At 41.2% G+C, this 14,546-nt stretch overlaps 2 protein-coding genes across 3 annotated transcripts in view; one reads left to right on the top strand and one right to left on the bottom strand.

Annotated features, from left to right (window-relative positions):
* Positions 1-22: 22 nt before the first annotated feature.
* On the top strand, positions 23-7,436 carry SOD1 (superoxide dismutase 1). The gene is made up of 5 exons (XM_074360700.1): positions 23-183; positions 3,266-3,359; positions 4,746-4,815; positions 5,646-5,763; positions 7,004-7,436. The coding sequence occupies exons 1-5, from the start codon at positions 112-114 to the stop codon at positions 7,109-7,111; spliced, it is 462 nt and encodes a 153-aa protein (XP_074216801.1). The 5' UTR covers positions 23-111; the 3' UTR covers positions 7,112-7,436.
* A 2,263-nt stretch (positions 7,437-9,699) lies between these two features.
* The window catches only part of SCAF4 (SR-related CTD associated factor 4), a 53,005-nt gene continuing 48,158 nt past the window's right edge, over positions 9,700-14,546 (bottom strand). For both annotated transcript variants that reach the window (XM_074360691.1, XM_074360694.1), the window contains exon 20: positions 9,700-10,978. In XM_074360691.1, coding sequence (XP_074216792.1) covers positions 10,053-10,978 — 926 coding nt within the window. In that variant the 3' untranslated portion in view covers positions 9,700-10,052. The remainder of the gene's footprint in view (positions 10,979-14,546) is intronic.

Genomic DNA, 14,546 nt, shown 5'->3' with positions numbered 1-14,546 from the left:
CTATAAAAGTCTCGCGCGGCGGAGGTAGCTTTTTGCGTCGGCGTCTTCTGCAGCGTCTCCCGTTGCCTGAGTTGTCCTCGTAGCCCTGAGCGGCGCGCGTCCCCGATAGTCATGGCGTTGAAGGCTGTGTGCGTGCTGAAGGGCGACGGCCAGGTTCAGGGCACCATCCACTTCGAGCAGAAGGCAAGGGCAGGGGAGGGAGGCCGGCGGCGAGCTGTGCCTGCGCACCTGCGCCTTGGAGCGGCCGGCCGCCGGGGCCTCGGGCAGCCCTTGCCACGCCCCCGGCGCGCGGGTCGGCGGGTCGGTGCGGCCGGCCTGCCCTGCAGTCGCGCGGTTCGCCGGAGCCGTCACCCGCGCGCGGCCGCGAAGTGCTGAGTCACCGGGCGGGCGAACCTGGCGGCGGCGGCGGCGGCAGCGCGTGGCGAGGCCTGGGCGAGGGTGCAGGGAGGGAACGCCCGGCCGACCCCGTGGGTGCCAGCAAGCGCGGGCCCCAGAGAAAGGCGAGGAAGCGAGGGAGGAAGGCCGGATGCCCCTCCCGGGGCCCCTTCGGCGGCCTAGGGCGGAGGCCTCCCTGGTGTTCTCCAGGGCTGTGGCCCTTTCTTGCGGGGTCGTTTTCTGGGTCCTGAGATCCTGCAGATTCTGAGTTGCGCAGTCCGAGGCGCCGGCCGCCCTTGAGATCCGGGGGTGGCGGGTGCGGTCGGGAGACCTGGGAATTGTAGCATCCGTTATCCCTTTGGGGCTTCCTTTCCAGCTTGAGCTAATTCAGGGGTCAGAAAACTACGGCCTGCGGGCCTGATCTGTCCCGGGGGCGGTGTTTGTACAGCCCTTGAGCTAAGAGTGGTTTTTATATGTTTTTCTATGTTTATGTTTAAACATGTGGAAAAGAGTATGCGACGGAGACCCCTTACAGAAGTTTACTGACCCCTGCTCTAGGTCATCGTCAGGCTATAAGGGTAAAGGAAATGGCCTTGATCAAAGCTCCAAAAGCCAGAGATCTAGCAGACTCCCTTGGAGGGGATTTTCCAGAGGAGTGATTTTTAACTCCGAGTGCACAGTAGACTCATTTGGGGAGCTTTTTAACATGCACCTACCAGGACCCAGCTCTGGACCAGTTACATCAGAGTCTGTTAGGGTGCATTCTGCACTTTGCTATATTTAAGGTTTCCCAAGTGGTTTTTAACAGTGCATGGAGGATTGAGAATTCCTGTTGGTAGAGAATGGTGGATGGGGTTTGGGATTCCAACTTTGGGAGACCTGGAGTATTTCCATTGCATGGAATTGTTACTTAACTCTGCTCTTGGAGCATTTGTTTAGCCAAATGCTTTGTAAAGTGGCTTTGAAAATTCTCTACCAGTAGGCCTGGTAATGAGATGGTAGAGGGTAAGCGTCCCAACAAACCTTGTAAAATAAAACTAAAGAAACACTCGTCAGTAATGTTGCAAAACACAGGTGTTGTAAGGGAGGTGCTTGTGTTAAGATTGTCTCCCCAAATCTTAGGTGACCAGTGGAAGATTGTTTATGTTGTGCATGGCTTGTTAATCATGAGGGACTGTTCAACGTATGTATGAGATTTAGTCTCTAAAATGGTTTATTAGAATGTGAGAGGACAGGAAAAGTCATCTAGGTAACTTTCCCAACTATAAATTTATATGAGGGAGAACTTAATTTGAGCTTAATTTTTTCCTTTAAGTGATTTTGAAATTTTCTGGAAAAGGCTCTTTGGCATTTGACTAAATTTTGCTGTTTTTATTTGCTAGACTTTGTTTTGTCCACCTTCCTTCCTCCCACTAGAGAATCTTAGAAGCCTCTGAGGAATCCCTTCCCTCTAAACGCTGAGAAACAGCTCTTGGCATTACATTCAGAAGCCAGGCTGTGAATCCATTCATAACTGAGGTTCCCTTAGTTTTTCCACCTTCCCTGAGTGGCGTGTGTGGCTCCCTCTTTCATGTTCTGAAATTCATTTTGATGGTGCTGTTTGTACCTGATAAAGACCCTCCTTTAATGCAGATGTATTAAATTAGCAATAAACTATTTCTCGGCCTATTGGATGTTTTAACATTTTGGATTAGTTTCCAATTTTTACAAATCAGAAACTTTCACCCGTAAGTCCAAATTCCTAGCTTCTCTTGAAAAACTTGGTGATCTGCCTGTACTGAGGCTTCAGTAGTCCGGGGCAAAACTGTGCGGGACCGGTTTCCATTCCTCCTCCTTCCCTGAACTGTTCTACTCATTTGAGATAGTGGCTTGGCCCCTGTGGGCTTGCACCCGGGCAGCTTACTGGCGGACTACTTCCGTGTGCTCTGTGCATTACCTGTTAGATGGGGGGTTGGCAGAACCTATCATGTTTCTCTCTCTGCTTTTGATAACATGGTGTGTTTGGGGGGATAACATTCACATTTGGGTTTTTCCAAAATTAAAGGTTGTACCTGGAAGAATAATATCTATTCTCAAAAAGAAACACAAAAGGCAGTGGTCACCATGCTGCTTTGTTTGAGCAGTGGTATCCAGCCAGTGAAAAGTCAGATCTTCAAGGTTAACACCTCCTGTAATTTTTGGTCCTGGCTTTTTAAAGGCAAAGACACCATCATGTATTACTGTATGGTGGGGATGATGTGTATGTTTTATTTCAGTTCCTAGAGTAGAAAGGTTATCTAGGTTTCAGTGCCTAATAAGACTAGAGAAAACAGTACTTCTGGTTAGACTAGAATCAGTCCTCCAGGAGCAGTGGGGTAGGGTATTTTCTGGCTGTGAATCAAAAATATTCTATGCTGGAAACTGGTAAACACTCCTCTTGTGGAGAGTGGAGAACAGGGATCCTTGGGTAACAAGTTGGTCACTCCCGGGGTGCTTCTTTTCTTTTCTCTTTCTCCCTTCCTTCCTTTCTTCCTTCCAGGCAGATCTGTATGTTTGCTAGTATGGAAGAGTGTCTGCATAAAGAAAGCAAGGTGCTAAAAAAAGAAGTATGATGTGCTGACATTTGGATTAAAACATTTGATATGTACACACACACTCACCATGCGCAAGTACAACCTGTTTGTACTATTTACAGAATAAACAAGAACGTACTTAAATGAATAGTTAGGCAGCTTCCTGGAGGTTCAGTGCTAGAAAGTGGTGGGCCTGGAATTTGAACACAGATTTTTCAACTCCCAAGTCCATGTTCGTTGTTTTCCATTTTCCTGTGAACGGTAAAGATAATTCGGCTGTTTTCTTTGTTCAGAAGCCTTTGCTCTCTCAAACTTCTCGCCCTTTTCTTTGAATAAAGGAAAATGGGCCAGTCATGGTATCGGGGTCCATTTCAGGATTGGCCGAAGGCGATCATGGATTCCATGTCCATCAGTTTGGAGATAACACACAAGGTGGGTGTTGTGCTGGTCTGGTGACTTGCGCTGATTTAATCTAGTGAGGGAAACTGGGTAGAGTTACCCCCAGGCATTAAAAACTCAGCATGAAAAAAACAAAAGTCAAGTTATGTGACTACCTCAGGGATGTATTAGTCACAGAAGTGGTTTTTGACTCTTAACGTGTGGAATGAAAGGGAAAGGAGTTGATTTTTTTTTATCTTGATTATGGTTTGATTATCAGTGATTGCACGTTTGTGAGTTGCAGGCTGAGGGCAGGTGTGGCGAGGGCAGGTGTGGCGAGCGCAGGGTGCGTGTATTTGCGTTCCCGTTAAGAATAGCTCCACACCTCCGACTCGGGATCCTCAGTGGGGGGGAAGTAAGATACAAACTGATGATAGGATGATTGTAAACTGTTGGACTGAGTTTCACTTTCTCAATTTAGGATTAGAAGCAAGTTAAAAGCTTATGGGTTAAATTGCTTTTAGTGACCTTTTGCCATATTTGAGTAATCTAAACAATGTTTAGACTTTTAATGATGAGAACTTGATTCATTTTGCTGGAAAACTTGTTTTTAATGTTCCATAATTTTGTTCCTATAGTGATTTAATGATCAGATTTGATCCATTTTAACAATTATAAAAATTCCTCCAGTGGTTTCTTGGTTTTACTGCTTCTGCTTTGGGGGGTGATTGCTCTGTGGCTTTGACTTAAGTGTGCCACACCCTGTAACCTGCATGCCTTCTCCCTGGGGTGGGAGGGCTTGAGGGGGCAGTGGAGTATGGATAAAAGCTGTAAACAGGGGAAACTTTCCATCAGCTTTTGGATGAAGAACCATGTCATAAAAGAACCTGCATTGTTGTGGTTGTGTTCTGTGTGAATGGTGTTCCCTGGTGCACAGGAGTGCCATTTTTACAGAATATAACCTGAGTGCCATCCCCTAGAGCTGTGTGAGGCAACAGCCCTTGGGCGTAAGGTGCCATATTATATCCTGGATGCCCCCAAGTAAAGGCCACAAATGGGAGAGCTGCTTGGTAGCATGTTGCTAGGGAGATAAGTTTTTTGTAGTTAGGGTATGCTGTCATCTTATGAAGTAGAATCATCATCATGGGATTTTAATAGTAGAACCACCATTGAAGGTCAATTTTTGGCCTTCTTATTTTACAAAGCAGTGAAGAAACCAAAGCCCAGAGAAGGTTATTAACTTTACCAGTACCACACAGTGGTTAGAAATTGCCTCTACTCCCTGCCCATTTTAAGGTGTTCCTTTCTGTTTTTATTAGCCTACAAGTCACAATGTGGGTCAGTACTTTTTCCATTTGAGGTTTTAGCAATAATCAGTTTCTTTCTAGAATTTATTTTGGAATTTTGATTCATAATTTAGCTACTTTTCTTGGTAAATAGGCTGTACCAGTGCAGGTCCTCACTTTAATCCTCTGTCCAAAAAACATGGTGGGCCAAAGGATCAAGAGAGGTGAGTGACCTTAACTCTTTTTGAAATTAACAGGGATGACTTTTGGGGGTCAGTATGGGTATACTACTTGCAGAGTGCATGCTAAGATAATTGCACCTCTGCTCTTGAACTTGTTGCCCCCATGTAACCTTTTGCCCCCAGGTGCTAGAATGCCTTACTCCCTAGGCTAAGGAATTGACAAATGGGGACACTTAGAAACGATTTGGTTTTGTAGCATTTATTGAACATAGAACTAATACAAGAGCCAAAGGGAACTAATACAGGAAATGTCATGAGTAACAGTATTGTCAGCCACTAGCAAAATAAACCATCATCGTGTGAAACATTGGAAGATTTGTAGATAAAAAATTGATACTGAAAATTCATTGAGACTTCATTTGTATGTGTTTGTTTTCTGAGAGCCTTTCAGGAAAATACTAAATATAAGGACAAGGATTAATTTATTTTTCTGTCAGAGGCCTGGGGGCATAGCTGTCTTAGCCATGCCAACACTGAACAGGCATCAATAACTTAAGGTTTACCCTTTGGTACTTTACCTCTGAAATTAGAAGTGCACCCCCATCCCACGACTTCCCAGAGCTTTGCTTTATAAACTTGAAGCCTTGTTTGAAGAGCCTTGTATCTAGAACATCTAGTTACTTGTTTTTAAACTTGTATGTTTTCAAACAAAATTTTGTCAGCCTGGAAAGTGGGTCCTGTTTGGTACATAGACTATATCTACCTCTTAGCCCACTGTTAACGTTTCTGATTCAGTCTGTTTTTAATTTAGCTCATGAGCTGAAGTTAAATGTAAATCAGTCCTAATTCCTCTAATGCTTTTTCAATGTTAGGCATGTTGGAGACCTGGGCAATGTGACTGCTGGCAAAGATGGTATGGCCATTGTGTCTATTGAAGATCCTGTGATCTCACTCTCAGGAGACCATTCCATCATTGGCCGCACAATGGTGGTAAGTTTTTGTATAGTAAGGATATGCATAAATTTCTTCTAACACATGGTCATGTATCCTTTCATGATTTCATGATTATTAATCCTGGTTTCTAAGGATCCACATAAATTGTACCTTTAGTTCAGATTAGGAAAAGCAATTATTTTATTGGATGGTTATAGTAAAGATGAGTTAATGATCTAGATTGGTTAGAACACTGTTGTGCTAAATAAGGAAGATGCAGTAATAAGGCAGATTATATCTGATATTAGATCTGTGTTATAGAAACAGAATTGGTCTTTATCTAGTCTTATTTGTATTTTTTTGTGTGGGGGAGGGGGAGGGAATTAGGTTTATTTATTTAATGGAGGTACTGGGGATTGAACCCTGGACCTCACGCGTGCTGAGCACACACTCTGCCACTTGAGCTGTACCCTGCCCCGTCTAGTTTTAAAATGGCTGTTTTCTCGCCATTTGGTTTTCCCCTTGCAGTTAACCGGAACATTTTTAGTCTAAAACCTGGGGTGGACCTCAGCACTGTATTCACTCCTGTCTGCAGGTTATCATCACCTGTTTCACGCGTGGGAAGCAGCTGCCCAAGCTATGTAGGGAGCTGCAGCTGGTTCAGACAAAGCACGCCGTCTCGGCTCCCTTTGGCTTGCTCCAGAGGGCCGTTAATATTCAGTAGACACTTACTTTCAGTTGATCCTTTATCCTTAGAATTTTCTTCAGCTATAGTTATGAAGCAGAAAAATCATTTATCAGTGTTTGATGAGCAAAAATATAAATATTATTGTGTGAATATTTGAGACATTTTTAGGATTACCTCTTATTTATGGACCTGTAGTTCATTAGGCACGATTTTGATAAGTTTCTTTCTGATTCACTTTTTTTCCCCACAGCAATTTATACTCAAAGAATGACTACTGTAACTGAGCTTACTAAAGTTTCCCATGGGGGATTCAGCATGTGGCGGCCTTTTAACCTAATTGTGTGCTTTTAGTACTTCATTTAGAGACAGCAATGCTTACCTAGTGTTTATGTTTAGGGGTAACACATGCCTTTGCATTATCAAGAAAAACCTTTGAGTAGTAGTTTCTACTTTTTACTACTAGATTAAATATGAATATATTTTCCTGCTAGTAGGATTAATTTACCATGCCACTTTATAATGTTGTTTCTTAAAAGTCTTCTGGGTATTGCAAGAAGAGATGGTAATTGCTTGATAACCCTAAGTTAATGTTCTTAAAATTTTTTAAAGGTCCATGAAAAACCAGATGACTTGGGCAAAGGTGGAAATGAAGAAAGTACAAAGACGGGAAATGCTGGAAGTCGTCTGGCCTGCGGCGTGATTGGGATCGCCCAATAAGCATTCCCTAGGACGTGGTCTGAGTCCTAGTAACTCATCTGTTGTCTTGCTAGTTGTAGAAATTTAACTTGAGAAATGTTAAACACTGTAACCTTAAATGTGTGATTTGTGTGACTTTTAAAAATTGCTTTACGTTCCTGTAATGAGAACTGATTTGTGATCATTTGGAAGATTTGTATCTTTGTAAAAGTCATATTCAGTTAAAATGTGTTTCATTGATCTCTGTATTTTGCCACACTTAATCACATGTGGATATTAAACTTAATTGTCTGTCTTCAGTTCTCACTTAAGCCTGCAATAAACAGATACTTTCTCTGACACTGTATTTTGAGCCTGTTAAAGTATTTAAATTGAAATTCTAAATTAGCTGATACTCAGAGCTTGAATGGAACAGATTATTATGTTGATAGGTATTAACTATTTCATGGAGCCCTGTTTTTAAGGTGTTTTAACTGAGGTCACCAAAATGTTTAGTTTTAGCAACTGGTAAATTTAGCTAAGACTAAGTTGAACTTTAATCTTGGACAAATAGGCTATCCTTTGTTAAATTTTAGGGAAGTTACTTTTCCTGCTTAAGCCACTTCGGTATTTTGATTCAAAAAGTATGTAAGTTTTTAAAAAGTAGATCTTACGGTTTAAGAGAGCCCTTTGATAGCTTGTGGTGAAATTGTGAACAGCAGGTTAGAGCCTCAGTTAGCTAGTAAGATTAATTTACCTACCTGCCAAAATGGCACATGTTCCATTTTTGTAGACCTGCGAACATTTAGTTTATAATAAAAGTGGAGGTTGGAACAATCTGCTTTCAGATAAGCCTCCTTAAATGCATTATACTATTGTAAGGTGGAAGCAAGGAAATGTGTTCTATTTAAATATAAGAATTTATATATCCAAGTAGTGAATTCCAGTCTATTTTCTCAACACATTGATTGCCATGTCACCCAAACTTGGGTGACATTTGTATTTCCTCAAGGGCACCTGATCCTCAAGTCAGTGATCAACGTGTTAATGTAAATATATACCTGTAAGAGAATGGTTTTAAATGTTAATCTCAGGTTTGACTGTGAGCTAGTTTATTAATTGAAAATTGCAGAATATTATTCTGATAGAGAAGCCAGAAGTAATTTTGACTGGTCACAAATGTATATTGGGCTTTATCAAATGTATCATCATTTGGGCTTTATCAAATGTAGGGAAAGCTAATTTAGAAAAAGACTAGTGTTTTCAAAGTTTTTAAATTGGTGATAATTTGCTCACAATAAATTGTTAAACGCATCATCAGGGAGTTTAAAAGCAATCACTACTGGCCTTCACTAATGTAGTTTGTTACATACATGGGACAAGGCTCAAGTACAGGACTTGCTTGTGTCCTTTAAAGCCTCAAGTGTAATTACTACCACTTGGTAGTTTGGGGTTTTGCCACGTGCAAATAGAGTGCTGTAAATACTTTATATTGGCAATACAGGGCTGCAAGTCTTGGAAATCTGGACACTAATTAAATGTCTCTTTCTAGAAGCAGTTTCAGCTAGGACTTTTAAACTTCCTGGTGGGCCAACATAAAATTAAGGAAAAATTTTGTAACTCAAGTCTGCAAATATGAAATGACGTATTCTCTTATTTTCCAAAAGCAAGGACAAAAAAAAATAGCTGTAGATACATTCTCCCCATCAAAACAAAGATCTTGCTGTAGAAAACTAAAACCAAAGTAATAAAGCAGCTTCACCTGGGGATGAGGGCAAAGAAAAAGTTAATTGCTCAGCACCCTGAAACTAGGACAGTTAAGAAATGTGAGAAAAAACCTTCAACAAGGACATAAATATTTGGATTGTGTAACGGCAGCCTTTTCCTTGGCACTGGGTAAGCGGTTTTATGTAACTGCTTTTCTGTACTATTTCAGGTATGGGTTTGATTTGGCTTTGGATGTCTTCATGTAATAGTTCTTGGATACCTACAACTATTTTTCCTAGTTAACCCAACAATTTTACAGAAGAGATAAAAGTATATGTGGCAAAAGGTTCAGTTTACCTATGCCCAGCAGGGGGTTTAAAAAATGATAAGGAAAGGCAACAGGCAAGGCTGTAGAATAGGTTGCATTCAAGCCCTTGAACAGATATAAGACAAAAAGCTTTTGCAAATGTTAACCTTGATTTCTTTCATCCTTTTGAAAAAGTTAACGGGATGGCAGGAAAAACACCCAGCCTTCTAAATAAGTAATACCCAATCAGATAATGTATAGTACAACAGGTAGGGAAACGTCGGGATCCAATTTTTCCCCCAGCAAAATTTTTCTTTACAGAGTAATTAGGGCAACATTTACCACAAAGACAACGGCAAAAAAAGAAAACCTTGACTGAGTTGCAAAACAAGCTTTTCAGTTAACATTAAAACCACTAACCTTTACCTTATGACTGAAATGCTAAAAATCAAAAATATTACAAATGAAAAGTGAGAGTAACTACATAAAGATGTCTATTTCCATCAAATAAACAAGTCTAATTTAGACTCCAATACAGTATTAACAGCTCAAACTTTGATAGTGAACAATCCTTTTCCACCTTAATGCAGTGTAGGAAGAATAACACACATTAAAGTTTGTTACGAAAATAGAGTTTATTAAAAACATCCCTATTGTTTTTGAGGAGCTTTCACCGTTACCTTGTCTTAAATTAAAAAAAAAAATAGCACTTCTAATTACGATTTGTAAACTTTTTAAAGTCAAAACTTTTAAAAAGTTACAGCAAAAAGGGTAATATTTATTCATATTTTCAGTATTTTTTGTTATTTTGTGGCTATTTTTAAATAGAAGGGAAGCAATCAAATTGCTTACAATTCCCCGCCAACTACTGCGGGGCTGATAAGCAGGAGCAAATATGATACAGCATCTGTACACCTCAAGCTCTACACTCCGGAAGCGTCACTGTCACATTTTGACAAATTCCAGTCTCTAACGAGGAGCCTCTGCTGCTGAGCCGGAATCCTTGTCAGGTTCAACGGATGAGGTAGCCTCAGCAGGCAACTCTTCAGAAGGTCTTACGACTGCAGACTCAGACTCCCCCTTGCCAAGTTCTGAAACAGTGTCTACGGTTCCCACTTGGCTAAGGGGAGGTTCAGCGGCTTTGTTCCCACTGGCCCTGTCTGCCACCTCGGGCTTTTCCTTCCCTCGGTTTTCTTCCTTCTCCCTACGAGACTCTCTATCTCTAGAATCTCTCTCTCTGTCTCGGTGCCCACTAGAGCGTCTATTCCTCTCTTCCAAGTCTCGGTGCCTGTCCCGGTCAGGGCTCCTTCTTCCCCACTCTCTCCTTTCACGATTACAATTATCTCTATCATCATTACGGTTCCCATACCGTTCCCGGTCATTCTCCACCCTACTTCCGAAAGATCTTCTTCCAAACCTTTCTTGGTCTCTACCTGCATTGAACTGCTGCCTGTTATCGTTTCTAAACGGCTGTGGCTGGTGCTGAGTCGGTGGCGGCTGCTGAGTCGGTGGCGGCTGCTGAGTCGGTGGCGGCTGCTGAGTTGGTGGTGGCTGCTGCGGCTGCCTTCCGTCTCTGTCTTCAGGAGCGCCTGGGCCTGGTCCTGGGGCCCCGAGCCCCGGCATTCCACCAGGCCGAACAAAGGGGCCATGGGGTGGAAAGGGGCCTTTCATTCCGTGAGGCGGAGGCATTCCAAAGCCCCCTGGGCCTGGTGGCGGACCTCTATGCATCATGTGAGGTGGCATGGGACGAGGTGGCATCAGAGGAAATCGCTGTAAATGGGGTGGAGGCATTCCTGGCGGGCGCTGGAGTGGGATTAGGCCAGGTCGGGCACCAAGAAGACCAGTGGATGGGGCTTGGAGCCCAATTACAGGACCAGGTGCAACTCCTTGAGTACCTGAGAGGCAATAAAAATAAAAATGTAAATAACATAGAAGACGTCACACTACTTTCAACTATTTCCTGTGGAGCTTGAAGTAAAATGAAATTCAGACCAAAATCTTCAAACTTTGTATTGTTTGCCAGTCTACCTGGGAGAAACTCAATGCGAGGGCCCAGTAACAACCCATGGCAAGCAGTTCTAAAGATATGTTACACACTTAAATTAGATAAAGCTATCTATTACTAACATACATAAAAACATTAGTACCTAATATAAGTAGAAGTCAAAATAAACTGCAAAAGGAAATTATATCAATTTTTGGAAAGAGTATGTGAAAATCTCCTTTCATAGCCTTGATTAGTAGCTGTTTTACCATTCAAAATACTCAAGAAACACGTGCTGTGCCCTAATGAAATAAAGAACCGAACTGAACCAATTGAAGGTTATTTCAGGTATACTCTCGGAAAATTTTATACTCCAAGTCTTAATTTATTACTAGAAGAAAATGTGGCCAATGACCCAGAAAATCCAGTAAAGAGAGAGGGCTCTTTGTCACTAAAATGCTTCACGTAGTTATTATGCAGTAAGCATTACTTAAACACTAATGCTTATCAAATGACCCGTGCACAAACAGGCCCCTTTCCAAAGCACAGCATAACATGTATGCTGCTGGGCTGAAATGACTGCTAAACCATGCTGAGTGTTCAGCCATTCACTTTTTGCCCAAAGGTGGCAAAACTGATAAAGTTAGTGCTACTGAAAGTGACAATGACTTACTGGTTTTATGTCCCATTTACAGGAGGGTTTGCTCATAAGTTTCGGTTTAAGACACTTCCTCCTACTCACTTTAGCAAACATTTAACAAGTCCTGTTTGCTCCTAGATTTTTTGTATAAACAGTTAATACTAATACGACAGGTAAGAATTTCTACTTTAGTTTGCACTCCTCAAAACAGGTGCTCCAATACTATTCTGCTAGACTTAGGCACTAAACAGAGCAGACTGGAAAATATACGTGTATCAGTCTATACTTCTCTTAACACTGAAGACTCACCACTTTGGTATTTACTTTAACAGAGTATCTTCTTTCAAATGCTTAAAGAGAACTATGTTTGGTGAAACAAGTTTTAACACAGAGGTGACCTTGGACACATGCCTCAGAAATGCGGACAACTTACCTGCCTCATTTTGAGATAAAATGAGATGAACATCTAAGTGAGCTTAGAGCTTGGCACACAGTTGGGTGCTTGTTATTATTCACACATGTATTCAGACAGATGATAAATATTTCACTTTGCAAAAACAGCATTTTTCATTTCTGACTGTTAAGATCTTACTAGCCTCTCCTGGTCCCCCCAAAACCACCATAGTTTACAGTCAAGCACTCTGGTAGTTGGGAAAGATATGAATACACTGAGCTTCCATATGCCAGGCCCAAAGTTTAGAAATACTAATTACCATGGTGAAAAGGTGAAATGATGAAATAGATGGATAAGGCAAAGACCTCATCCGTCCACAGATTCTTCAGACTGTCCTTAGGAAAATTCCAATGAACATATATAGAACCACCACCTATACCATATCAGACTGACATGAAATCCACAGCAGACAAACATTCTTCATATCATTTAGTGAACATCTGAGCGTATACCATACAGCAGGACAACAAGGCACCCAAGATAGGTCCTTTCTCCCACTTTTTTTTAAAAACTTTTTTTGGGGGGGTGGGGAGGGGAGGTAATTAGGTTGGTTTGTTCATTCATTCATTTTAATGGAGGCACTGGGGACTGAACCCAGGACCTTGTGCGTGGTTAGCACGGCACTCTACCACTGAGCTATACTACACCCTCCCCACCTTTCTCCCACTTTCTAAATGCATCGTGCAGTCCCAGTATTTGTGGACTTCAACTCAAAACAGGCAGCAAAAAAGTATGTACCCAGGGACAACCTCTTTTAATAGAGGTATATATGGAAATACTTTAAAAAGTCAAACTCTACTTTCCCACTAGCTTTCTAAAAAACATTTTGGGGGGGGGATTAGGTTTATTTATTTATTTTAATGGCAGTACTGGGGATTGAACCCAGGACCTCATGCACGTTAATTTAAGCACACACTCTACCCATGAGCTATAATGCCCCCTACCAGCTTTTGTTCAAGGACTAAAACGATCAATGTTTACTATTAAAAAGTTACTGTAGCACATTCCAGTACCCAACTATAGGATCAAAGGGCCAAAAGCAAGTTTTAAAATAACACTAGAAAAACGGGGAAGAGGTTCAAAGCATCTTCTTATAACAAAAGTTTTAGGTTCAGATGAGTCTTTAACAGGAAACACTGATTTACAGAATGATGGGAAGGTCCTATTCCTAATTTCTCCATGATGACTGGCTTCCTCAACTACCCATCTGACAGCTGCCAAAAGAAGCAAGGCCAACCTCAACCTTGTACAGAAGAGATCAAATGAGCAATGATTCTTTATAAAATATAACCCTGTCTCTAGGAACACATCTCTAAGTCCTTTATCATATGCATTTGAAGGTGTATACAGATTGATTTGACAGGGTTAACTTTTATGTTTAAACCGCCTAGAAAAACTAGTGCCTAATTCATCTAGTCCATAAAAGTGGATATTTGTATTTGGGATTTGCTTAAAATACTATATACTCAAATCCCTTCCCCTTTTCATAGATAAGTCCATTTCCTTCTAACACTTTATAGACCATCAAAGTTTATAGATTTCCCTGTTAGAATATTCCCATTGTTCCAAATGTTGGCCTTCAGACCACAGAAGTGGTGAAATTATGGACTGTTTTTGCTTATCTGTTGTTTTGCATTCAAATAAAAAAGTACAGCTTTTATAATAGAAGTTATATTTAAAAATACATCAGGCGGCACAAGCTCTTGGTAGGCATAGTAGCTGAAATTAACTTTTATTTTTATTAGGAAAGCTGACACTATGCACATGCCGACAGAATATATAGTGGGTTACCCATGTCTAAATGGCATTCAAAGCAGTTATTCATTTTATTTGGAAGTATGACATGCAGTATCACTCACGAGTTACAAACTCAAAAAAATTCACTCATACATGTGTTGAACATCTGAGGTTTACATTAACTCATTTAATGTGCTAGGGATTAAAGATTAAAAAAATTTAGTCCTTCCCTTCAAACAGGAGAGCGCCTCGTAGAAACACAAATGTCAACTGCTGTAGGAGATGGCACATACTATAGTATGCTGACAAGGGTGGAACTGATAAAGCTGGTGTATGTGAATCTGAGTGGGAATCCCAGGGGATGTCTGAATTGGGTCTCGAAGGGGAAAACATACAAGGTCAATACGAGTAAGAAAGGTTATTACTGGTCAAGAGAACAGCAGCTTCTGAAAGGCTTATCAACAGGAAGGTGAAGCAGTAAAGTGTGCTGTTTTAAGACTTGCAATAGAACATTTGAGGAAAATCGAGAGAAGATGAGGTTTATTACTGAAGCAGCTAGAAAGAAATCTGTATAAATAAAAACAGCTATCAATTAAAAGAAAAAAGTTGAGTTTTGTGAGGCTGAACAGGTAGGCTGGGGCAATTCAA

Source organism: Camelus bactrianus, chromosome 1 (genome assembly GCF_048773025.1).
Source record: "Camelus bactrianus isolate YW-2024 breed Bactrian camel chromosome 1, ASM4877302v1, whole genome shotgun sequence".
Lineage (NCBI taxonomy): Eukaryota > Metazoa > Chordata > Mammalia > Artiodactyla > Camelidae > Camelus > Camelus bactrianus.
This window is presented reverse-complemented; position numbering and strand designations above follow the sequence as displayed.

What these genes read in the sequence shown, in the direction of transcription:
- SOD1 (XM_074360700.1), top strand. Translation starts at nt 112, where the DNA reads ATGGCGTTGAAGGCTGTGTGCGTGCTGAAGGGCGACGGCCAGGTTCAG. An exon ending in GTTTGGAGATAACACACAAG is followed by an intron (nt 3,360 to 4,745) that starts GTGGGTGTTGTG and finishes CTTGGTAAATAG; the next exon opens with GCTGTACCAGTGCAGGTCCT. An exon ending in GGGCCAAAGGATCAAGAGAG is followed by an intron (nt 4,816 to 5,645) that starts GTGAGTGACCTT and finishes TTTCAATGTTAG; the next exon opens with GCATGTTGGAGACCTGGGCA.